This window comes from Odontomachus brunneus, unplaced genomic scaffold (assembly GCF_010583005.1).
Source record: "Odontomachus brunneus isolate Ranch 3 - 2012 unplaced genomic scaffold, Obru_v1 Obru_scaffold_053, whole genome shotgun sequence".
Classification (NCBI taxonomy): Eukaryota; Metazoa; Arthropoda; class Insecta; order Hymenoptera; family Formicidae; genus Odontomachus; species Odontomachus brunneus.
The window spans coordinates 2,057,201-2,083,542 of record NW_022639503.1 but is presented as its reverse complement, the minus strand read 5'-3'; the positions used below and the strand labels follow the sequence as shown (position 1 = coordinate 2,083,542).

At 37.1% G+C, this 26,342-nt stretch overlaps 4 protein-coding genes across 5 annotated transcripts in view; 2 read left to right on the top strand and 2 right to left on the bottom strand.

Moving 5' to 3' along the window:
- Positions 1-510, top strand: part of LOC116845549 (vacuolar protein sorting-associated protein VTA1 homolog) — a 1,956-nt gene extending 1,446 nt beyond the window's left edge. The window contains exons 5-6 of the mRNA XM_032818329.1: positions 83-265; positions 348-510. Coding sequence (XP_032674220.1) covers positions 83-234 — 152 coding nt within the window. The 3' untranslated portion in view covers positions 235-265; positions 348-510. The remainder of the gene's footprint in view (positions 1-82; positions 266-347) is intronic.
- A 256-nt stretch (positions 511-766) lies between these two features.
- On the bottom strand, positions 767-6,400 carry LOC116845551 (transmembrane protein 35A). The gene is made up of 5 exons (XM_032818331.1): positions 6,256-6,400; positions 5,452-6,083; positions 3,048-3,186; positions 2,579-2,685; positions 767-2,511 (listed from the first exon to the last, which is right to left on the bottom strand). Exons 2-5 carry the CDS (start codon positions 5,560-5,562, stop codon positions 2,398-2,400), a joined length of 471 nt encoding a protein of 156 aa, XP_032674222.1. The 5' UTR covers positions 5,563-6,083; positions 6,256-6,400; the 3' UTR covers positions 767-2,397.
- Positions 6,401-6,509: 109 nt separating this feature from the next.
- On the bottom strand, positions 6,510-10,897 carry LOC116845546. Of its 2 annotated transcripts, none has more exons than XM_032818326.1 (4): positions 10,690-10,897; positions 10,035-10,222; positions 9,543-9,964; positions 6,510-9,371 (listed from the first exon to the last, which is right to left on the bottom strand). In XM_032818326.1, the coding sequence occupies exons 1-4, from the start codon at positions 10,753-10,755 to the stop codon at positions 7,258-7,260; spliced, it is 2,790 nt and encodes a 929-aa protein (XP_032674217.1). In that variant the 5' UTR covers positions 10,756-10,897; the 3' UTR covers positions 6,510-7,257. The 2 variants fall into 2 exon arrangements, with proteins under 2 accessions (XP_032674217.1, XP_032674218.1); XM_032818327.1 differs by having other exon boundaries at positions 10,674-10,866.
- Positions 10,898-14,626: 3,729 nt separating this feature from the next.
- The window catches only part of LOC116845606 (afadin), a 54,086-nt gene continuing 42,370 nt past the window's right edge, over positions 14,627-26,342 (top strand). Inside the window, exon 1 of the mRNA XM_032818498.1 lies at positions 14,627-15,263. The gene's annotated coding sequence lies outside the window, so the exon portion shown is untranslated. The remainder of the gene's footprint in view (positions 15,264-26,342) is intronic.

Sequence of the window (26,342 nt, the reverse complement as noted above, 5' to 3'; positions counted from 1 at the left end):
ATATATATATATATATATATATATATAATTTTATATTAAATAATTATATATTATTTCTCACACATAATATGATCTCATATAGGTGGTGCCAATTTGTCAGTGGAACAAATTGGTAAGGCCCAAAAGTTGATCAAATGGGCAGGCAGTGCACTGGACTACGACGACATACCTACTTCCATAATGAATCTTCAGAAAGCTTTGCATCTTTTGACTACGGGTCAAGAACCTGCTTAGATGAAAAAAGTGGATAAATAGCATATACACGGTAATAGCTTATTTACAATTATTCGTGCTAAACTCGTCGCCTATTTCGCATAAAGGCCAGAAATAAATATTTTTTTTTATAGATGTTTGCGGCTTTTACTACCTTTGAATACAGTAGAAGCAAGTTTACAATAGCTAGTCAAATCGACCTCAAACACAGTGCACTTAATTAAGACGAAGATTGTTACAAACTGTGTCCATAGATTTTAATTGTTGCTGTTAATTAAAAATGAGTATGCAATTTTAGTTTCACCTTTTATTGGGTTTTAAAACAGCCAATGTTATTTAATGTCGACGAGTTCTGTTGTATTGTCACAGCATATGTATCTATCTCTGTACATAATATATATTTTTTACATACTAAATGCTCTAAAGCAGGAATATATATAAATAATATACAAGTATTAAAGCTCTCAATGTTTTTTTTTATTTTCATTAAATATTGAATACAAATAACGATCACACATATGAGGAAGGTTTTATTATTTAGAGGATACAGAGATTTCAGACATGTTTTTTATTGCAATCTTATATACAAAAAATGTTTCGACGTAAAGAAGCTTTCAACAGAAGACATGACACGAATTTTTTCGGACCACGGTGAGTTATCGATTTCGATTTATGTAAATTACATGTGGAACGTTGCGGTAAAAGGATTTTTCGGAGTTACATTCAAATATTCTTAAAGTGCATCACGAATAAACATTCCAAAATCGATGCTCAAAATCGATCAAGAAGCTTTCGAAGATATGCAACTGTCATAGATGTCGTTTGGTAATTGGACAAAAAGTCTATCCGCTAAGTTTCACTTTAAGCTTTATTTATCAAATTATCTGATCACACTCGTTATCCGCATATGGAGCTTTTAAGGAATAAATTAACACTAATGCGCACAGAGAGATGTTCCGATTACTACGAAACATTTCTCGTATGTTCATACACGCACGCTCGCACGACATGTATAAGGACGCATTCATTCAAGTGGCAGTTAGTACCTCGTGCTTAAGCTAATATCACTCAAGACTCAACGTACCGATGTCGACTGATATCACACGTGGCAACTCAAATCTCCTTTTTCTGCTTATACAGTTTACAGCTAATCGTCTCGATTATTACTTTTTATATTACATACATGTATAGTTACTTATAACTGTCTACATGGTGACTATCTCTAGTTTCACTATCATAGTTATCTAGAACTCAGCTGTTTATATTACAGCATTTTATATTACGTAACTGCTTGTAGTGTAATTGCAAGAAGAATTGAAAGAGGCAGATATTTGCTGACTAAAGTGATGTAACCAAGCTAATTTACATCTAAAATTAATTTTATCAGAATCATCAGTTAATCCGTTAGCGATCTTTTGTTCCTTGTTACCTTAATTATAAATAGAGAGAAATAATTTTTTCTTAATCCTGGCCAGCGTCAATCGACATTGATGCGATAGTCTCTGAGTGAATCAATGTTGCGGGATGAAACACTATCGTCAGTTAGCGAAAACGACGTTTTACCGATCATCAGACTACAATTGCTGTCGGATTTTATATTACAGATTTGTAATCGTCTCTAAGCAACATTCATCGAGAAAGATTCATAATCCATTGTATATTATTAGAGTAAATAACTCGTCGATAAAAAAAGGACATGATAAGATTACTCAAGATTACTTCTTCACGTAACTTCCATTAATGGCGGATTTCATCGTGTCCGAGAACTTAACGATGCTTTTCATACTGCAATAATAGTGCGCAAAGTGGACATAGAGTGCAACGAAAATTCATTTCGCTATTCGCGTTATAATCACCTTGAATTCGTTCTCCATCTCATCTCTATTCCTGGAGAGACGTATACTTTATACAAACTTAACCCACGTGATTCCGAATTACCGTTTCCCTTCTTTTTGGATTGTACATATTTTTTTCGATAAGTATATCGAGTTTATTCGTCAAATAATCGTATTATGGTATTTTGACGTAGAAGTCCCACTTCTGGAACAATGGAAGCGAGAGAGAGTACGTTTAAAATAAATATAGTAACATGGTCAGAGGCCTCGTGTTCCAGAAATGAAACAGTAGAATCAAGTGGGTCAACGTGGAAACGGACGAACACGCATTCTCTAGCCATAATCCTGCTCAGTCTTGCTTCTTAGTTTTGTCGTCGACGCCGTTCGCCGTCACCGATTGCGCTTCTTTTCGTCTCAGCTGCCAGTCAATCACCAGTCGCCCCGTCAGCAGAAAGAAGAACACCTGAAGTCATACGCGAATTTACAGCTCGCGGAACTCGATTTACACAATATCTACAACCAATACTTACCAATGCCGGGGCGGTCCTCTCGAACTTGTCGTTGACCATGTAGTGAGAGTACACAGCCATCAACATCAAGAATAGAAGCACTGTGTTCGAGAAATTTTTAATTTTATCTGAAAACAATTTACAGGATTATTCTAATAATTCACAATTCCGTTTGCTAAATATCGTGATATCTTGTGTTAATAGCGACAGAGGTATGGCGGTAGGAATTTGTAAAGAGCAGTAACAAGAAATTAATATCAAGAACGCACGGGAAGAATCTATGAATCGCAGACTTTGTGTAAGCTAAAAATGAGGGATTTGCGACAATAAATACACCTATGAACCGACGATACGATACTTTTGTTGCGATGATATCATTTGATGCACTAAAGATCCGCGAAACGGATAATTCCCAGGACAAGTGTCTGTCAACGATGAAGAAACGAAGAGAGGATATCGTGATCGAAGGTGTTTAATTTTTTGCACCTACGACTTGGAATAATCGCCATGGCGAAGCCGCAGATAATCTCAAGCGACCCGACGACTCTTCGATACCATTTGCTGGGTACCTTGAAGTCGAACGTGCCAGAGAGCGGGAACACCTTTGCATATTTGACATACTCCTTCCTCTGAAAAAGAAAAGTTAAGATCCGATGATCTTCAACGAATATCGAATATGGGAAAAGGAAATAAAACGCCTATATTTTCTGGACGCAATTAAGTGATCAATTAAAAAGAAATTTGCAAGTTATGATTAAAAATATCAATAACTATAATTATAAATCTACAATTATAACTGTATTCTTTGAGTTTTGACTTTAACAAGATTTTGAGACAATACATCAAATTTTAAAAATCGATGTTAAAAATAAAACTTTAAAGAAAATATATTCGGTTCACGAAAATCATTTCGGTTTACGATGCAGCAAGTTCTATTGCTCGTCTAATCCGCTTACAATCGATACAATGTATTTACATAGTAACAATAATTGCGAGCCCGTTTTGGCAGCCTCGACAATTCGACAAGGATCCAAAGCAAACGCGGTCCTATATGCGAATTATAAATATCTCATTCGCCAGCAGGTGAAATGAGCTTACTGGCGGTTGACCAAGCAATCCACGCGAATGTTTACCTTAATATCGCATTCGTTGAGCAACGTCGGGGACACCGAAATAGCAAGATGACACAGTGTATGGTACGCATTTTACAATCAAATTTTACAACGAATTTATATTCATTGTAACAACGACATATAGCTAAAACACGAAACAAATCTGCTTTGCGATAAAAAAAATACATTTTCTTATGTAACTTCTTTCGAGAGAAAGAAAAACAACGTAAGTTTTAATTTTAAAAATTCCATAAAAACATGTTAATGGTCTCACATCCTGTAAAGCAACAGTGTACATGGACGTACAAATATTATACCTTTAATAGAGAGAAAGAAAGCGTCGTGTTATATCCCAGCACACCTGTAGCCGCCGTTATTGAGCGCATTATTGCTGAGTATATTTTTACACCGTCTATAACAAGCTAGAAGACCCGGTATACGTTGCGTCTTACGATCGGCCAGACTTCAGAAATTGTATTTCTTTTCTGCTGACGACCTTGGCCTCGTTGCGATTGATATACTCGTGATGCCGCAATCAGATAGTTAGTACTTTAATTCGTCAATGCTATAAAAGCTATAAAAGCAATGTTTAATTTGGAAAAGTAATTTCTTACATGCCAAAATTAATGAAATGATCCAAAAAGATGAACAGACAGATACTTAGATGGATATCTTTTATAGGAAAAAATTCGACAAATAGGGTGAAACATTATTATTCTTTCTTTCTTCTCTGTGCATTTACAATTAAGTTAATTTAAGTAAATTCTAAAAATCTTGATTCTTAAATTTTGAAATATAAAAAAGCAGATAAAAATATATAAGGATTTCATCGATTTGCAGGTATTTATTGAAAATAATTTTATCTTTAAAAATCTCGTTGGAAAGAAAACTTGTGTATTTTTTTGCGAACATAAAAAGCGGCGATTTCTCGTGTTTAAACCCCAAACAAACGCTCGATTCGATCTTCCGGATGTTAACGATGCGGAAATGGCCGTGGGAACAACACCGGGTGTTTTAGCTGGCGAAGGGGAGCGCCGTTGCTATAAGCACACGCAACTATAACGGCGGGATATCAAGGGTAGCGGTTACAAACTCAGGCACATAATATTACATAATAAACCGGGCTGTGACAGATACACACAGTGGCTCGTACTCTTGGCGTGTCCACTTTGGTACCGACGTCGGCGTCTCGTAGAATTACATAAGCAACGGATATAAGGAGAGTACGGACGACAAATAGCGTTCAATCTGTCAGTCTGGTGTTATTAAACAATTTCATAATTGTTTACTGTTTATCTAATTAATTACACCGTTAATCAATTACACCTATGTAATAATTAATTAAATGTCGAATATGTACATTCAACAAATTATCTGTGGAAAGATCGCCACTTGGACGGTGATCGATTTGATTTGACAGTTGCATATCAACCGTTAAATTTAAGAGCAGTCTTTCCAATTGATTAACCGTTAATCCCAAGACTAATGAACTCGCTAACGCGATATTGATCGTAAGGATTTTAACAGAGCACCGTTTATCAGCTTTACGCACATTGTCCTGTCGGAATTCGTCAATCGGTTCTTTACCGTGCGACAAGTTTCGTGAAAATTCCAGCTTGAAATTCACACTGTCAAGTTGAACAATTAACTGTCAACTTTGCCGATTGTTAAACCACCGACATCAGCCGCCATTTATCGTGCCTTCACACAACAACGGTGTCTCTCGTCGGAGCGATGCGCGAGCAAGGAGGAGGATCTCTCTGTCGCGGGGAGACAACTTACCAGGTCCTTATGCAGGTCCTTGCTGATGTGCGACGTGAGCTTCATCGTACCGACGAAAACGAAAAATATGCCGAGCAGCACTGAGAGCGACTTGAGCACTATAGAGCCCATCTTGTCGGCCTGGTCGGGGCGAATCGAGTCGATCGATTACCGGAAACGAACGGCGCGGCCGTACGGGCCGCGATTGAGAGAGCACCGCGCGTCCCTGCGGGATCGCACCTGGCCTCCTCCTCCTCCTCCTCCTTCTCGTCGTCGTCGAGACAAGACCGTCGCGGATGAGAACGCTGTCTAGGAGCACATGCTCGCGAGCGGAGCTTTGTTCCCGGAAGCGTCAGTTAGTATATGATCCCGGTGGCAGCGACAACGACGTCGACGTCCATGGTGCGTCGTCCCGACGTCCTCTGTGGCTGACGTCGCGAAGCGCGGCACGCGAACGGCCCCCAGTGACGTCAGCGGCCGCCGTGCGAACGCGCGCGTACCAGCGCCGGCTATTTTCCGCGATCGATACGCGGACGCGGACGCTCGCTCGTTCGTTCCTCCGCAGATCGATGCAAGCTGTGTAATTCGGATTTGGCGATGCGAAATGCCAGCTTTTGCCTCTTTCGAAAGTTTCCCCTTCTCTTCTCCTTCCTCTGTGAAATATTTTAAAATCGTCAGCTATTTAAAAATAGACCTTGTCCTTTTTTGAGAAAGGAGTAGGGCAGATAGAATAACAGTGTTTCGATGACGAGAATCTCGTTATAAACAGATGCTCCCAAATGAAGAATAAGATATTTTGTGATAGAAAGGCAGAAAATTACTTACAGGAGATCCATGTTCTTGATCGCGTTTTAGTTCTATATAGAAAGGCTTTCGCTTTTATCTCCCTGTTCCTATCTCGCCGAACTGTATCGGTCTATAGCCAGAACATCAAGAGAATGAAAGGCTTAAAGGGCCTTTTATCTTTGGACACTCGAGGAATAGACTATGTCCAGGAATTTTTTCTGGAAAAACTCCGCAACTTATCAATTAAGATAAAAATTTTCGCAAAAAAATATTGTACAGCTTTGTGCGATGGATTTCTGTTCAAAATTCCTCGTTTATATATATCCGCAGTTTATACATAGTTGAAGATTATACATAAACGTAATTTACACATATGCAGTATATGTATTCATATACGTATCTGCAGTTTTATTAACACTACTTACAAAAAGTATAAGTTATGCAGTGTCTTGTGTACATGTAGATTAGGTCAAAATGATCACATAATTCCTCTACCATTTTGCAGAAACAACCGTGTAAAATTCGGAATTATTAATTAAAGGAGATTGGCAAATAATCACGCGTAATAATAGCAGATGAGTTATGATAACAATGCTTGTCGTCGTGTGCTTGTAGATTAGGTCAAAATGAAGAAGAGTTCTGTATTATTTTGCAATCAGATTTTTTAGTTATTAAAGTAGATTTTTAAGTTATTACAGAAAGACGATTGGCAGATGATCGCGCGTGATAATGCATCAATGTGCTTTAATTAATAATTAAAAGTCTATAGGGTTATTTTCAAATTGATAAAACACTATATATATATATACACACAAATTATATATATATGCATGTGTGTTATTATATATATTATCATCATGTATTATATACATACAAGCAGACATCGCCATCACAGCTAATCTGCCGTATCGCGCCAATCTTCTTTAATTAATAACTCAAAATAATATATAGTTATTAGCAAAATAGACTTTTGTGTTCAGTTTGACTGAATCATATATATCAGATATGAAACACTTATCGTCAGACAGCTATATATTATAATTATTTACAGGGCGGCTTTATAGTGCGCGCGAGCTTACACGCCCGCGGCTTCGACACAGTGTCACTTTTGTCACTGACGGAATTATCAACAACAAGGGACAATTTCGCCGAGTCCGTATTTATCAAGACAGTCATAGACGCGTTATTGTCGCTCAATGTGACGGCTTTTCGACGACGCGAGATCACTACTGCTTTGTTGCTGTTCTGGTCCTTTTTGCTCTTCACCGTAGTCGACGTTGTTTTCTTAGTGTCAACTGACTGAGCGTTGACTGTTCCTTCTGCTTCAGTTTCCTTCGATGTCGCAGTATCCGGCGCGGATTCATGACGTTCTGAGCCGTTAGGTACAACATGCAAATCGGAGACGTCGATGACGGTGTCTCGAACGTAATTATGATCGCCCAGGCAAGTATGGCTCGCCTCGGCGTTGCTATTACCAGGTATTTGATAAAAAGTTTCGTTTCTATTAGATATTCGACTTTCATAGGCGTTTTCGCAATTAGGCACAGTCTCGACTTGCGTAACTCCATCAGAAGCAGAACTTGCTACTTCATGGTCACTTTGGCGAATATTGTTGATATTAAGTGATAATGAGCTTGCAAAACCTAACATTGTTGTTACTTCATCAACTTTAGTAGTATCTTCGGCACTAGCATTGCCTACCTCCTCGCTTCTGATAACATTTTCGTTATTGAAATCATACGTTTCTTCGACAGGGCGATTGGCGTCATCCGTTACATTTTCTTCGATGCAATCTTCACACTCATAATCGCCATTATTATTACAACCTCCGATTATCTCCGGACTTGGAAGGCTGGGATATATTACAATTTTATCAGAGTGCAGATCATTCATCATCAAGTTGTTAAAACATGTCTCGGCAGTCATTGAAACGCATTCATCAGCTGGATTGAACTGTGTCAAATCGTTTTTAACGTGAGACGTGCTTTCCGTATTTCTTTGGATATCCACAGACGCATTCTCGCTTATACCTTCCACTTGAATAGAAGTTTCTGCAACATTTTTTTCCACTGTTTGAATTGTAGAAATTTTTGCAGAATCATTCTTTTTGAGATTAGACTTGGGACTGTCTAAAATCTCACCCTCTTCCAAATGACTCTCATCCTTTGTAGTAGCACATGTCGACACACTTTCTATAGAACTGGTAGGTTCACATGTTTCGTTCTTCACGCTGTGCTGTTCGGTACTTTTTCCAACGCTGTGCTCCACTGTATTATTTACAATCGTTCGACTAGAAGACACTCGAGAATCAATTTCTACTATGGTTTTACTACCTTTGTGTGATCTCTTATCCTCCGAATTCGCCATAGTTTCCTTTAGTCTGTGATTATCGTACTTGTTACTTTTATGTAAACCACTTCTGCTCCTTCTCTCTTCATCACTTCTCTCAACGTCACTCGTGTGTCTCAGTCTATCTCGCAAATCGCCGCGTTCTCTACTACTATATCTTGTTTTAACACCACTAGTTTCCTTGCTGTTATAATTCTTCCTCGATCTATCATTCTTATATCGACTATCATATTTATAGTCGTCGTATTTCCTATCTCTATACATCCTGCTTGATTTTTCTCGTAAGCGATAACTGCTCGAACTTTCGTAATCGTTTCTATTCTTAAAAAAACTCCTAGAACTCGATGAACCATGCCTGTAGTCATTTTTTCTGTGACTATTGATGTAATGATCGTGCTGGTGGTCGTTATTAAATCTTTCATTCGATATCGAAGTAGTCCGACTTCTTGAGCTATCAACAGATCCCTTCCTGACATGAGTATCACTGTAATCCTTCGATGCGCTGATTCTTTCTTCTTTCCTCCATCCATTTTTACAATTTTGCGTTTGTTTCATATCTCCATGCTCTGAAGTAGCTCTGCGTTTCGTCTCGAGTGGAACTTGGTCCTTTTTAATGGAATACATAGCACACAGTTGATCTTCCAATTTCGTGAGATCGTCTTTCGTGTCGTATTGTATCATAGAGTTGCAATCGATGTCATCATCATTCCTATCCTCGATATCTTCTTTAGTCTTTAAACGTTTGTTCTTACACGTATCGTCCTCTTCATTCAATCTCTTCCCTAAGTTCTTTTTATATGAAGTATCTACGATAATTAGATTGTATCCTTAATTATTATATTTACAGAATAAGAAACTCATCATATCACTTAACTATATTTAACTACTTAACAAAATTCATACATGGTCTTTAAAATATAAATATTAAAAGTCAAATCTTATATACCTAAATGTATATATTTGTATAATTATAATACCTGAATTAGAACTTCGAGTAACAACATTAAATTCATTGCCATTATTATTCATACTGGATTGAGATCCATTCTCTTTATCACTTTCTACAATGCACTCTTCAGAGATCTTATTTACATTAGTATCTGAGTTAAGCTTTGATGCTCTCAATTTCTTGTCCTCTCTTGTATCATCCATAATTCTCTTATGTAACCTTTCTCCAAATACTGTAACTGGTATTTGGTCAGTGTTACTCCGTGGCTTTCTGCTTTTGTATTCAGTGTAACTTGACTCAATTTGTTGAGATATAAATGTATTCTCTTCTGAATTTATCAAAGGAGTAACACTTTCATACTTTTCTGTCATTGTATTGTGATATGATGATCTGAGAGTAGACAATTCTAGAGATCCATTTCTGTTTCTTCTAAAGGCTACATTATCCAATCTGCAATTATTTTTGTAATATTAGCACAAAAAATTTCAAGAAATTGTATTAATCTATAACAAGTATGTACTGATTTCTGAGTTCTTCTATCATCTTGTCTTTCCGTGTAATTTCTGCCTTTGCAGTTTTCAGTAAGGAAGCAAGATTTTTCTCCAAGTTTTCATTAACCTTCTTCATATTTTCAAATTTACTGGTAAGTGAAACAAACTTCTTTTCCAATTCTTCATAATTGCAAGTATGATCTGCCTTTGGTTGATCCTTGCCATGTTACAAAAGAAATATATTTAAGTACATGTTTATTGAATTTATCACAAATTGCATATTTTATTTAAGACCCAAAGAAAATTAATTTTTATTGTATGATAAATGGGCTAACTAATGGTGCCAAATGCAAACGTTAACGTTATATATAGATGTACAGAATTAGTCCATAATTATTAATGTTAGTAATATTAGTAATTACGTAGATTTCTTTTCAGAAGAATAAAGTTAAGACAATTGCACACGATTTTTCTTGGCTTATTTTTCAATCTAGTTTTGCTTCTGTAAAATTAATTTTGTTCATAATAAACACGATAACTAAAAATAAGTTATTTTTACTACACTATTCAATATTTTTTATGCAGCCTAAATTCATGCAATCTTGATTTTATGCAGCCTTGATTCATGTTTGTGTACAAATCTTGAGTAGCGCTAATTATACTATTACCGTAAGTGAACCTCACATTTATGTCAGATTCCACTAGATTAAAATTGGGTAAATCCGCATAAATATTAATATCTTCCTCCATTTCACAATTAGCAATTTGTCACGTTGATTTAATCATTGCAATACACTTTTATTTACATATTCGATGGATAGTTACGACGCTCGTCACGTTGGCATCAAGTTTCGGCCATATTTACCGTACCGTGATGTCATCCAAGTCAGGAGGTCTGTTCTTTTTAACTGAACTGTCTAAACTAATACACTAGTGCAGTAAATTAGAATAAGGGTGCTATTTCATGTGTCGTACGACAAGCTTTTCGGATACGTTTATTGGTTGGAGAATAGAGTATTTCTAGGTTCTCTGTTCATCAACTAATGAACGTATCCAAAAAGCTTGTCGTACGACACGTGAAATATCAGCCTAAAACAAATATATTTTGTTTCATTCTAACTTATTGTACCAGTCTGCACCAGTTCAAGAAGTTGAGCTAGAAAAAAAAAGATCTAGAATGTCGCGTAAGATCTTCCAGAAGAAGATAAAAGTGATCGTGAAACTAGAGGTCTGTTCTTTTCAACTGAGTTCGATTACACTTTAAAAGTGAAACAAACATACAATAGCTTTCCTTGAAAGTGTCACGTCCGACCGGCCAGGCCGCCAGCCAGTAATAATTTTTTGTCCAAACAATCCTTTACCTGAGACACTCCAGGTACGAAACCTTCCTTTCGCAAAAGGAAGGCATTTCAGATGGCATCACTACCATTCAAACCCCCTCCTAAGGACGGGATCACAAGAGCTCAGTAGCAGTAGAGTAGTGACCGGCGAAGTAATCAGTCAGAGTCGGGTGCCGGGATTAGAAGTCCAAAGGTAGCCCTCGCCTCCAAACTCCAGTTTTCTAACAGTAAGTTCGCAACACAATGTTTATAAATTCTCTAAGGTGTAAATTGAGAGAAAGAAAGAAAGAGTCGATCTCGTAAGAGATGTTATGGTAATTATGAAGTTTAGCACCACCCCCTCCGATTTTGACGAAACTAGGCTCAATCGACGCGTTTTTTAAAAAGAAACAACTTTTTCCTCTAATAAAATCGTCGTTCTCTTCCGCGAAGCGGTAGTGGTGCTAAACTTCATAATTACCGATATTATTATACGAGAGAGAGATAGCATATATTCTTCCGCCAATGCTTAAGATAAACAGAAATTATAGAAAGAATCCTTTTTAGAATAACTAACAGTAAGATTTGAAGAGGCAAATAAAGAGCAAGCACGGATGTCTTAATGCTATTAAATACTAATATTACTTTTATATAATATTAATATGATAGTGGGAGGATAATTATGTTCAGCATGTCAAACGAGCATGTTTACTGTCGAAACCTCGGTGGCCGAATGGAAAGACGTCCCGCCCGGAAAGTGGGGAGGTTCCAGTTTCGAGTCCTGGCGGACAGTTTTTTCACAATATATATAATGAATCTATTTGAGTCATCGGTTTAATGGGTTTTGGGAATTTTAAATATATATATATATAAAATTGGGACTCAAGGATCGGTCTAAGTATTGAAAGGTAGATTCGCCGCGTACGTTAATCAAAGAAAAATTTCGATACGTGCGTTTGACATGCTGGATATAATTATCCTCTCACTATCATATTAATATTATGTAAAAGTAATACTAGTATTTAATAGCACTAAGACATCCGTGTTTGCTCTTTATTTGCCTCTCTTCAATTCTTACTGTTAGTTATTCTAAAAAAAAGTTAAGAGAAAGAAAATAAGAACTCAATAACAATGATATCAATTAAATAATAGGATTGGGGAATTATTGCCCAAAAGTCAAACACTAACTTGACAATGGGGTACTGGAAAATTATACTAAAATTCTTCCAGACCTATCTAAATCAGAAGACCAAACTTCAGTACGGGTTCAACTGGGCCAGAATCATCAATGACGGATATCTCCGAGGTTTCTCCTCCGAAGAAATGCTGCCCTTAGCAGAAATCTTGGCAGGTATCATTGAGCAACAACAGGAAAAGGGGAAACCCAAAAATAAAGGTCAAGTGTTAGCTAACACTTCTAATTTCTAATTTCTGTATCATTGCGCAAATCCGTTTCAAATTTTTGGAACTGATCTATATTCGGTATTGGGAAATTTGGTAATAAAGTTTCTTCAGCGCAATCATCATTGTTGTTCCTTATGGGCAATTCCGAATTTGATATTAAATTTATAATAACATCTAATTTTCTCATTATTTTTTTATTGTTTGTAAGCAACATTTGTTATATACTACGGTGCACCTATATTAAACATAACACATATTTTAATATATTTACGAAAATTCTACATTGTACATTTAAGCCGTAAGTTTTAAGAAATTGATCAATCATAGTCAACTATTTTTTGTTGCAAGTTCCTTGCTTTTGAATCATTCCCAACGCATGCAATCGCTTGGAAATGGCTTGGCGGGTAACTCCTAATGCTGAAGCAAGCTGTTCTTGCGTTTGGCACGGATCCTCATCGAGCAATGCCTCCAATTCAGCGTCTTCGAAGGTTTTTGGCCTTCCTTCACGCGGATGGTCGTCAACATCGAAATCACCGTCTTTGAAGCGACGAAACCAATCACGGCACGTTGTTTCACTTAGAGCAGCATCTCCGTAAACTTTTTGGAGCTCTCGATGCGCTTCAGCCGCCTTTTTTTTCGAATGAAATAAGAAAATCAACACTTCCCGCAAATGACGATTATTTGGCACAAAATTAGACATTTTTACACAACCAAAAGTATATGACGCCAAAACAAAATCACTAACGTGTCAAAGCGGTTTGTTTACCATATGTCTAAGCTTGGTTCATGACGTTTTGGATATGTCAAAATCGACCAGCACTTACTGCTGGAGCCATCTATTGACAAACAGCGGGAACTTAGTTGCGCACCTAATAATCAACTACAATTGGTCAATTTTTTAAGATTTACAGCTTAAATTAAGATTATTGACAAGGGCCATCTACAATGGGTTTATTGTAGACGGCGTCATTTTGTTGCGCTACAAAAAGTTTCCGCGTTTTATGTGCAAATGTCATAACTGAGTACATACTGCAGCATGTGTGGTGTTCATCGTGTTCCATAGTATGAACCAATGATTCATCCGTGTCAAGAATTAAATAAAAAAGTGCACACATATTTTAGATTATATATATATATATATATATATTATCTGTAGTAATTCTATTTCTACTCCCTCCCATTTGAACATCCTTACACGGCACATTTCCTCCTATGTCTAAACGAAACCGCGACATGCGGTGTTCCTCCCTAGTGCCCATCGGTCAACTACAAGTGATTTGAATATTCGAACTTTCCGCCGCGCGATCCAGAACGAGGTTCCCCAGAGTCGGCAGCATCTAGAGGTCCAGGAGGTACCGATCCACGTAAGCCACGAGAGCGCCATCCAGGGGTACAGAAAGCAACCGCGCGGTGGACAACCACTGGTAAGTCATTATCTACATTGTTTCTATACGCGCGAAACTACGATTAACGCCTGCGACTGTCCGACCCACTGTAAGGTTATACTACGGTGGTTATACTACGCGTCTTGCGCGAAATCCATCGCGATTACCCTTGATCGCACGGATCCCCGAGTAGAATCACGCGATTCGTTTAACCCGAAAAATTGCGATCTGATCCCGTGCTATTCGAGCGCTATTCTTCACAGCAGCGTGGCCGCAACCCGCCGGGACGTAACAAAAGGAAAAACAACAAAATTTCGTTACAGCATCAGTTCAGCTAAAAAGAACAGTCCTACCATTCCAAGTGCAGAAAGTGTAGCGCGGTACACCTAGGAATGAACACACTTCAAAATGACGGAAAGAACGCTGCCCCACTCCAGCGCCTCTATCGTCCGGGGCGCATGCGCAGCGCTCGTAACGGCCGTCGCGAGAAGCTGTGGCTGCCATTCGCGACGGAGCAGCAGCGGCATCCGCAGGTATCGCGCTCGCGTGTGTCCGTCGTGCTCACGCTTGCGCGTGCTATTATCACGTTTCCTCGTTGACGTAGTACGCGAGCGCATCGCGCGTGGCATCTGTGTGTGTGTATATGTGTGTATCAACGACGCCCGACGACGCGGTCGCGTCGCGTCGCGTGTGAAAACGGACCAAGGTGACATTTGCTTGACAGTCGCGGGCACTCGGCGCAAACGTCACTCTGTTGACGCGATCTGAGCCGTGAGAACACGACTTTTGGACCGCGCGTTTCACTTCGCTCTCACGCTCCATCGTTTAAGTTCCCAAGCGCGTCGGCCGCGCGTCCTCCGATCATCAAAAGTGTCTCGATATGCGCGCCGAGCGAACACTCGACGCGGCAGCTTGGCGAGTGCATGGAGAAGAGAAGCAGCAGCAGTAACGGCGATGCCGCGCGACGACACGTTTCGCGCGTGTTGGTGAGGTGATGCAGAGTGGTGTGCCGCCGCCGGTGTACACACAGTGTAGTGGCGTGGTGGTGGTAGTAGCAGCAGCAGCAGCAGCAGCAGCAGCAGCAGCAGCAGTGGTGGAATTTTCAAGGAGAAACCTTGGGGAAACCGCATCTCGCCCGCTGGACTTGCAGGTAAATATGCGTCACGCGTACGTACGTACGTAGTACGCACGCACAGCGAAGGCAGCACGGCGCGGGCATGCCGCCGCGTGTAACGCGAGACTTGCGCTTTGTCCCGCGACACGTCCGACGCATCGGCGGACCTGTTGATATCGCACACGCTTATCGACGACATCGCGAGCCCGCCGACGCGTCGAATTGCGATCGCCACAGCGATATCGCCAGTCGTTACCCCGTTCGTCCGGTCCTCTCCTTTGTCGATTGCATCACGACGGCTTCGACGTGACTCGGGGCTTACGTTGACCTTGCGATGTTTCCAATTGAGTCGTATATTTTCCAAATTTGCATAACTAACGCGGTCATTCCGCGTGTCTGTGCGCACGTCTCTTTGTCACGACTTTGGACGACGCATTTTCGAGTGTTTGATATGTCTGGCGCGTTTACAAAGAGCTTCTGAACAAGTGCAGTAAATATTCGAGCGAAGCAAGTATGCTTTCTTTCACTCTAACCTATTTTGCACTAAAACGTGCATTAGTTCAGAGGTTCTTTCAAAGAAAGGACATCTTATTTCTTCGACGGTGATTTAAAATGACTGAGCTATTCCCCCTCATAACGATTTTATTTGTAGATAAGCATCTCCAAATTTTTTTTATTTATTACTGTTTTTTTTTTAAGAATTTTGTAAAGTAGAAGACAAAACATATCTGATTCTCTTATTTATACTCACCACGAGTTAAAAAATACAACAGTTAAATAAGTCAAGGATTTTAGTATTTTATCAGAGGGATCTTGTTTTTTTTTTTTTTTCCAAAAAGAATGTTTTTCTCATAAACAAATATTTTACTTACTACGAGACTTTCGAACATACCACTTAAGAGGTAAATTATGCATTCGTGCAAAAATGCATGACTACAATATTTATAATATCGATAATATTTATAATATCGATTAAAATCAATTATGAGTATGTTTGAATGTATTTCTCTACAAATTACTAAACAGTTCAAGGTCTAAAGACATAGATAAGCGGATCTAACTTTCAATTATCAACACGGAAACTTGAGATATGGGACTAATCGGCAGAATATGCATTTCAGCTTAATTTTGAGTAACATTCGTAATATATAAATAGCCGGGGAAAAGTTGGCGGGAGAGAGAGGACGCGGGCGATCGATCAAACACGGACGTAAATATAACGCCGCCGCCGCCGCCGTCGCCGTAAACACAAAGATCGCCGACGGTAATACGGCCTCGAATTGTACACAAAGTGGCACAGTAGCCTCAGGACATGAAATTTCTACCTTTCTCAGAAAGCATATGTGTCCTATGAGAAACTTTAAAATAATATAACTTCATACTTTAAAATAATATAACTTCACACTTTAAAATAATATAACTTCATACATATTTAACCCTTTGCACTCGAAGGTCTTCTTGGAAAAAGGTCTGCTATAGAAAAATAACAAATCGAAGCGTTTTTTTAAAAAGTTGTGATAAAATTTCTTAAGACAAACATAAAAATGCAAAATAAAAAAACAAAATAACGAGTGAGAATACAAAGAGTTAAGGTCTGTGTACACTCGTGCACAGAAAGGTTGTCCATGATTTTTAGAGTGAATTTGTGAACTCTCTTTTTTTTTCAATGAAAAAATTTGTTTATTAATGGGAGAGTACTGTCTCCAATTGGCAACACGGATGAGTTTTGCAAACTCAAACGAAAAATTACAAAGATTGTCCATGATTTTTAGAGTGAATTTGTGAACTCTCTATTTTGTTCAATGAAAAAATTTGTTTATTAATGGGAGAGTACTGTCTCCAATTGGCAACACGGATGAGTTTTGCAAACTCAAACGAAAAATTACAAAGATTGTCCATGATTTTTAGAGTGAATTTGTGAACTCTCTATTTTGTTCAATGAAAAAATTTGTTTATTAATGGGAGAGTACTGTCTCCAATTGGCAACACGGATGAGTTTTGCAAACTCAAACGAAAAATTACAAAGATTGTCCATGATTTTTAGAGTGAATTTGTGAACTCTCTATTTTGTTCAATGAAAAAATTTGTTTATTAATGGGAGAGTACTGTCTCCAATTGGCAACACGGATGAGTTTTGCAAACTCAAACGAAAAATTACAAAGGTTGTCCATGATTTTTGGAGTAAATTTGTGAACTCTCTATTTTGTTCAATGAAAAAAATTTGTTTATTAATGGGAGAGTACTGTCTCCAATTGACAAGACGGATGAGTTTTGCAAACTCAAACGAAAAATTACATGGAACTTTCTGTCCATAAGTGTGCAGTGGATTGCAAAATGAGATTTAAGCAAAATGAAATTTGAGAACACACCAAATTGTCAGAATTGAGAGTCATTACCGACGGACTTACCCAATAATAATATGATTAATAATAATTAAGAACACTAAGTAATAATAAGTAATAAGTAATTACCGGGCATGTATACATAGTAATGATTCTCAATTTTGAAAGCTGTGAGCATCTCCAATTTCATGATGTCCAGGCCGTTTTGCAGCCCACTGTAGATCGGAAGCCATTCGCGACTGTACGTTGACCCGACGCGACGTTTTGTCGTTTCCTTCGCGCAAAAGTCATAATTAGCGTACTTTTAACGCCCGCTCCCACGCATATGCAGCGGCAACTAGTTCGCGAGGTTTTTCAAACCTAACCCCGTAACACCGCCGATCATTAACGCCTTTCACTCGCGTATTTTCTTACCAGGAGCCTTCGGCTCGGTATCGCGATCGGTCGGATTGGTTACGCTGAACTTCCGCTGAACTTCGCCGGAAAATTGCCGTCCGCGATCTCCTCGAACAATAACAGTCAGAGAACAGTCCGGAGATTCGCGACACCCGCGATAACTCCCGCGACATCTTCGTCAAAGCGAAAAACGTACTCCGGACTAATCGTCTCACAGAGACGGACCTGGGGACTACCTTGTGTGCAACAATCAGAACAACGTACAGAGAGAAGTGTGAAAATTATTAGAATAATTTTCACTTCTTTATTAATTTTCTTTCATTTTTCCTCTCAATAAATGTCTAATTTCAGGAAATATAATTTGTTATCGATACTCCTCCTTATAGGTTAAAAAATGATTACAAGTTTATATTACATATCGTACGACAAAAAAAATGCGCGCGCGCGCGCGTGTGTGTGTATAAACTGATTATTTCAAAGAAATAAACTTTATCCCAAAAATAAATGTTCTAGTATTTTTTTTCAGTGTATAAGTAACCTCCTGTATAAAAAAATTTATTTTTGCATACAAAATATATCTTACAACAGAATCTAATATAATATATGATATATCCGTCATTATTTACATAATTTAGTTGCTCAATATGTAAGACAAATCCGTAATCATTTTCCGTAATCAAACTTACAAGGAATATTTATAACAAATCGTAATATTTTCTGAAATTAGGCATTTATTGAAAAGAATAATTACAGAGAAAATTAAATAGAGAAATCCAAATCATTCTAATAATTTTCACATCTATGTAGCCGCGGAGACGGACGATTTGCTACTGAAATGAGTCGGTAACGAGGGCGCACTTGAATCGTAAATTCCTTCGTTGCAGCGCGGTTCACCTTCATCCGATCGCGTCGCGGCCAATGAGAGCCACTGCTTTTCGCGCTGCATTGTTTCCCCGATCGCCTCTGTATAGTATCGGTCGTTTTGCCAAATAAATCATCCTCGAGACGTGTGTCCTCTCCATGAATGTGCACAAAGAAGAAAATACTGGAAAATTTATGCACAGAATTCATGCATAGAAGAGATAAATTTACTGGAATTGACTAGATATCTGATGAAATACGAACAAACTAAAATTCCGATGGAAGTCATAAGAATTTTGTTCAAGTTAACGAGATCTCTGATTGACTAAAAATCACATTAACTTGAACAGGATTCTGCACGGGAGAAGCAAGTCCGTTAGTGTAACTGAATTTTCTGTCATTTGGGGGTTAAGTGAGAAACTCAATTGTGCACTGAGAAAAAAAAATCTAAATATGAACAAATATTTATGGTGGGTATTATTAACATATCTATTTAAAACAAAATTCTCTTCATTTAAACTAAATATTATTTACTTAAACCGAGTAAACAATACTTGGTTTAAATGAAGAGAATTCTAATTTAAGTAAATATGTTAATGGTACCCATCTAATCAATATTTGTTAATTTTTAGGTATTTTCAGGTATTTTATTTGTGGAAACAGAAGTATTTCTGCAGGAGGTTTCTACTCAGAAAATTGCTCTCAGTTACCTCAATTGAGTTTTCATGCAGCTGAATATTCAAACGAATGTTTTCCGTTGCAGTAGCAGAAATATTATCTCTCGAGATCTTTTTTCCGTGTGATAACTTCAACCAGAATTTCTGGTTCTTTCATCAGATATCCAATCGACCGAATTTTTTATCATGATGATCTGTGAACAATCTTTATATCTTACAAGCAAATTTTCAAGTGATTTTTTCCCTCACTGTACACATCGAATGCACCGTCATTCGCGGTGACGCGTGTCGCAGATTTAAGTACTTGAAGGTATTCGACGCAATGACGATGCAACGACACATACTCGCGACCTTCGTGCTCCTGTGGCTTCCTTCGCAATGCTTGTAGAAAAGATTGGACGGAACCAGAACCGACGTTAAAATCGCTCCGCGGCGCTCGCGAGATATCGAAAAAGCACGTTTACGTTCGCGTGATTGAATTCCCGTTAGGAGACCAAACGGAAACTCGACTGTAAAAACGAAAAAATTCCTGGAGAGGTCTTTATCTTTGCCGGTTGTTCGCAGTTATCTTAAACAAATTTCAACGTGGACGAATATTTTCGGGCGCGATAACAGATATCGTTTCTCATCACCGAGTTTTTGTCTGGTCATTATTCCGTTACACGAGCTGAGTTTCTTTGGATGGAAGTAACTGACAGGATAGACATTAAATAATTATAGTCCCCCCTTTCTGTCCCCCTTCTTACGAAACACCTGTATAATCTTATTCTTAATTTTTTACGCTACGATATTTCGACCAACTCATACTCGAGTACACTGACACGATCGATATCGCGTCTGTGCTTCCTGTGCTGAAATAGCGGTAATGTATAGAAAGTATGAATGGGTAGAAAGTATCCGCCGGCGTTACCGTTCAATCTGATGCCGCGTACGCGAAAGCGCAACGGTGAATTAAAATATCACGCTGTGTACTGTTCGTACTTTTTTGGTAAACGAGCTGATAAAATCTGCTGAGTATATGTGAATGACGCCTTGTCACCGCCGAAGAACGTTTCAACGGCGACTTCCCCGTTTGTCGAAAGTGTAGCAAAAGACTGTCATTTATGTGTCCAACGTATGTCAAAGATAATAACCAAGTCTGAAAGCCTTATCTACACGGAAAGAATATTATAGTTTTCGTTTTCCTTTTCATGAGAATTTCGACTTTATTATCTTTTTCTCTAATATATATTGTACAATATATATATATATATATATATATATATATATATATATATATATATATATATATTGTAGACTGTCTATCTTGCTAAGGCCTATCTTACAAGGAATAGTACTGAAAGGAAAGGAATATTTTATATTTGAAAAATATAAAATATTTACTCGGTGGATACTATAATACATTCAAGCAAATGTCTTGCTGGTCTAGATAGAATTCTAAATGTCACAGTCACAATTTGCTGCTTTGTGTAAATATCTGCTTATCTATGTATCTGCTAAAAAATTGCCTGTGATGCGTAGAATTTGCAGCAGCAGCATTCTAGTAATATCTGCAAACGAATGTAGGTGACTGTGAGGATTATGCATTCGTTTGTGTGTTTCTCATAGCTAGTTTTTGTTTATCGCAGTCAATTTTTATAAGAAATGTAACTACTATTATTATATATTTTTTTTATTTAACATATAATTAATCCTTATTATATTTTCCCGTTTAAAAGAAAATTTTTCTTAATGCAAAGATACGTATATTAATGCAAACAAATATATCATTAGTATCCATCGAATGAATATTTCTTCCCTTTTAGATATTTTTTTATCTCAGTGTAAAATTTATCTCAGTTATCAAATTTTACTAGAAACATGGAAAATTTTTTAGTAATACATACGAAATAAAAAAAAGTAAATTATTGCAGAATGTCGATATGTTCCCCAATTACAAAACTCTATAGTACTTTTACTATGAAATTCTCTCCGTATAATATTCTCCTCAATAAATCTGTTTGAAACTGTGAAAGTATATTCTTATTGCTTGCATTTTTCAATTTTTAATATTGCAAGACCCATCAGTTTCCGGTGTTAAATCGATCGATGATGATATAATTCCGAGACGTTATCTGCGATTGAGAGAAACGAATGTTTATTATACAAGGTGCGCCGAAGGCATCCCGAGAAAGAGAAGGAGAAGAGAGAGAGAGAGAGAGAGAGAGAGTGTGTGTGTGTGCAACGACGCGGTAGCACACACACACACACACACACACACACATACACACACACCCAGTAGCACCTCGTGCAATTCGCCGTTTTAATTTTACAACACCAACGCGTGTTTGACGACGCGACGGCACACGCACGGAACGTTAACGCGGAACAACCCGACGGGAAGGGGGAGATACCGTGATGCGTGCTCTTTTGTCGCACAGGAATGTGCATTACGGAGAATGTAGACGCGCGGAGGGGCAATACCTAGATCTACTACACGCGGCGAGGCAGGAAATGGCCGCTTAAGAGTAATAAACAAGCCATTAGTATATACATCGTCTGCGATGTGTATTAACGCGATAGCGTAACAGCGTGGCACAATTAAATGCGCGGTAATCGCGCCCGATGAGGCCAGAAGCCCCGGCCAGACTTTCGGCGCGTGTACCGTCCGAGTAACAGAACACCGTGCAAAAAGTCGTTTTCGCTCGTGCCCAAAAAAGGAAAAAAGAGTATGACACAGTAACGCCGTGTTTGTGCGTTTTTCTGAATGTACTCTCTGTAGAATCGTACGACCGTTTAAACCGGGAAAACTTCAAATTGAAATCAACCGATGACTTAAAAAACAAGATAGATGACTTGGAATTCATTGTCGTGATATTTATACTGAAAAAGAAATACTTAAAAATGTATTGAGAGATTTTATTAATATTTAAACATTTTATTTACAGAAGTAAATTTTATATTGTACAGATATAAATCTTATTTCACAAGGGGATACATTTTATATCCCACAAATAAATTTTCATATATTTTTTCTCAGTGCAACATTGACGATCGACCACAGTTATGCAAAAATGATTCAATTTACTAAATTATGGTTTTTGAGTTTTTGTTACCAATATATAGTCCATACGTCTTGCATAAAACAAAAAATCTAAATATTATAGGCACATAAAATTAATTAAAGACAACTTTTTATTTTCTTCTAATTGTATCTTTTTATCCATTTCTTAAAAGATTAAGCTTAAGTCAATGAATATCCTAAAAGAGAAGAAAATTGCTTGCTTGATTTTTTAACGATTTCGCGCGAAGGACCTCAATGTATTGTCTACATATTTTAAATCATGTATCAAATTTTCATCTTCAATTTCCTTGAAGCGTACTTTATGTGGACTGAATCATTCATGCATAACTATGACCAATTAATATAATGAGTTCTTTGTTTTGTTTCTGTTCTACTTTCGTATTGAGAGATGAATCATTGAGCTATGTGAACCTGGCACCCGACTTTTGAAAAAATAATTTTTTTCTACGTAAAAAGTTAGCATTTTGTTTGTAGTTGTTTGTAGTAACAATAATTTCGTTTGTAGTTCCATCCATTAAAAATTATAGAAATTTAAAAAAATGAGTAGCACCCCACTTTGAGATATCTCAAATCTGCAAGCGGGTGACGTTTCTAAATCGTTTGTAGTTGTTTGTAGTGATTTTCGTTTCGTTTGTAGTCGAACCGTTCAAAAGTTACAACAATTTAACAAAACGCGGAAGAGCCAACTTTGCCATTTATAAATTTATAAATTCATTTTTAAATGAAACAGAAACATGGAAAAAGCGTAAGCAGGTAAAAAAACCACGGGGGAAATATTTAACAGCGTGTCCAGAAATTGAACATATGCATAAAAGACCTAAATTTAAATATGCCACACCATTATTGATTAATGGTAACTCCTTACATCCTATTAAGATGGGAAATAGACACATAATTATAAGGAACACGTGTCCCTTTGATACAGTAATACAATGTATTATTGGCGGCTATCGCAATTGGCCCAACTACAACAAACATATAACTGAATTTGCTAATCCAACTTTCGAATTAGTTCAAACTGTATGTTCAACAGGAGTTACGCAACAAACATACAACGTAAGAGCACAAATAATAAGCAGCATTGTTCGTCTGAAGGATAATGTTCTAGACTGCGCTATGAACGTATCGTCTATAATATCTGCAACCCTAATGCATAATGTGCCATCTATTGAATTTATTTTCTTGTGTAATAATTGTGGCTTCCAAAAGAAACATATAACTTCTATATTAAATGTAAGTACAATACCATTTTATGAACATGGTATAAATGGTTTGCAAGAAGCAGTTGATCAGTGCTGCGACATGAAAAATCATATGTGCAGTTCTTGTGGAAGTACAACAAGTGTAACTTGCACTGGTGGACCGCACTTATTTATCGATATAGAATGTCTAGAAAATGAGCAATTAGCTTTACGCCTTGGTTATCCTCAAACGGAAAAACAATTTACTTTAGCACAATTGCCCACGGAAATACAATTGCTACAAAAAGAGTACAAACTTGTAGGAGCAATAATATACGTCCCAGGTTCTACGATAGGCCACTATATCGCATATATTCGCAAAATTTATAATCGGTGGGAAATATATAACGATATAGCAACCGATAAAAAACCCCACCTAGTTACTGTACGTGAAACATTGCAGAAAAAAAAAATACATATATTGTTTTATGTACAATCTTAAAAACGCCAATATTTTGTGAATTTTAATTTTTCGGTTCAATTTTTCTGTTCTTTTCTTTTCGTGCAGTTATAAGAATATAAAAAAAGGAAAAAATACTGGAACAAAAAAATAAAAAATAAAACGCAAAAAACAAAAAAATAAAAAATAAAAAATAAAAAAATAAAAAAAATAAAAAATAAAAAAAATAAATAAAAATGAAAAAGATGGAACTATAAACTCCCAACATCCTCGTCGTTAGTTCCGGGTAATGCTAAAAGGGAGTTGTATTACGTATTTCGCAAGTATTGAAGAAACGGCACAATTTGCACATGACCGTTTTTGAAACCGCTCTATGTATTGAACGGTTTGAGTACGAACAAAATAGAAAACACTGCAAACTACAAACTTCCCAAAAATTTTCCCGCTTGCAGATTTGAGATATCTCAAAAAATGGCAAAGTTGGCTCTTCCGCGTTTTGTTAAATTGTTGTAACTTTTGAACGGTTCGACTACAAACGAAACGAAAATCACTACAAACAACTACAAACGATTTAGAAACGTCACCCGCTTGCAGATTAGAGATATCTCAAAAAATGGCAAAGTTGGCTCTTCCGCGTTTTGTTAAATTGTTGTAACTTTTGAACGGTTCGACTACAAACGAAACGAAAATCACTACAAACAACTACAAACGATTTAGAAACGTCACCCGCTTGCAGATTTGAGATATCTCAAAGTGGGGTGCTACTCATTTTTTTAAATTTCTATAATTTTTAATGGATGGAACTACAAACGAAATTATTGTTACTACAAACAACTACAAACAAAATGCTAACTTTTTACGTAGAAAAAAATTATTTTTTCAAAAGTCGGGTGCCAGGTTCACATAGCTGAATCATTGGAGCCTAAATTTACTTTAATTACTATTTGGACAGTTAATTGGTAGACTTTTTTTTTTAAATCGACAATTATATAAATTGACACAGATTCGATATTTAAATATTAATTATCTTTTAGTCGTCGAGATTATGCAAATGGCTTACCTCTACTATCGATTATTGTAAATTAAACGCAATAAGTGGCGGAGCACAATGCGTGAAAACATAAATCCCGAGGATATGCTAATGCGAGTAATAATGTGTATCGTGATAACACGTAACACGCAATAGACACACAATGACGGCCGATTTCGCAATGGTTAATTCTAGAACGATTAAATGTGACAGCAGCTGTCAAGACAACCCGAGGCTCTGAAAGCTCTCGGATGCGTTCTTCGGCAAGTGTCCCGTATTTGCACATGATAACGTCGGAGTGATATCTCGTAGTCTATCGCTCATTTTTCAATTCTTTATCGGGCCAACGCGATTCGCGCGTCAAGATTGAATTTATGTAACTTGCGAGTATTATTTGTCGACATTTCCTCGTTTACATCGTATCGTCGTAGTACTGTAATAACATGATATTGTACACAAAAATATATACTGCGTTCAAGTGAAAATGTTTCTTATGTTTGAATATTTTATAAGTTTGTATGTATCAGCAACTCTATAATTTCTTCATCAAATTTAATATAAATACATTCGGAATCCTTGTAAATTTTGCATTTCGATAGAGAGAGAATATTAAATTAAAAGAAAATTTCGATTCTTCTTGTTTCATATAATCGACTCAATTTTTTCTTCGATGATTTTATAATATTCTTGCAATGAAAATAAATTCTTCTTTTTGGTAATAATGTACTTGTTGGAAATTTGCAATAAGTATATTAGAAGGAAAAAATATCTAAGAAATAACATTTATTTGGTGGACATATTTATTTATACTAATATATAAAATATTTTTCAAAAATTATACATTCTCTTAAAATCTTAATCTTAAAAGTATTTAAATTTATCTAAATATGTTCTAAGTAGTCATAGAATAATTATTTTTTCCCTCAGCGTATATTTAAAAACATATCAAGAAAATATTTTCTATTGAAAATAACTCTTACTTAAAGGAAAGTAAATAAATTAATTGTTTTTCCTAAGTAGCAGTAGAACATTTTTCTGTGTGTATAGTCAACTCTCTCTCTCTCTCTCTCTCTCTCTCTCTCTCTCTCTCTCTCTCTCTCTCTC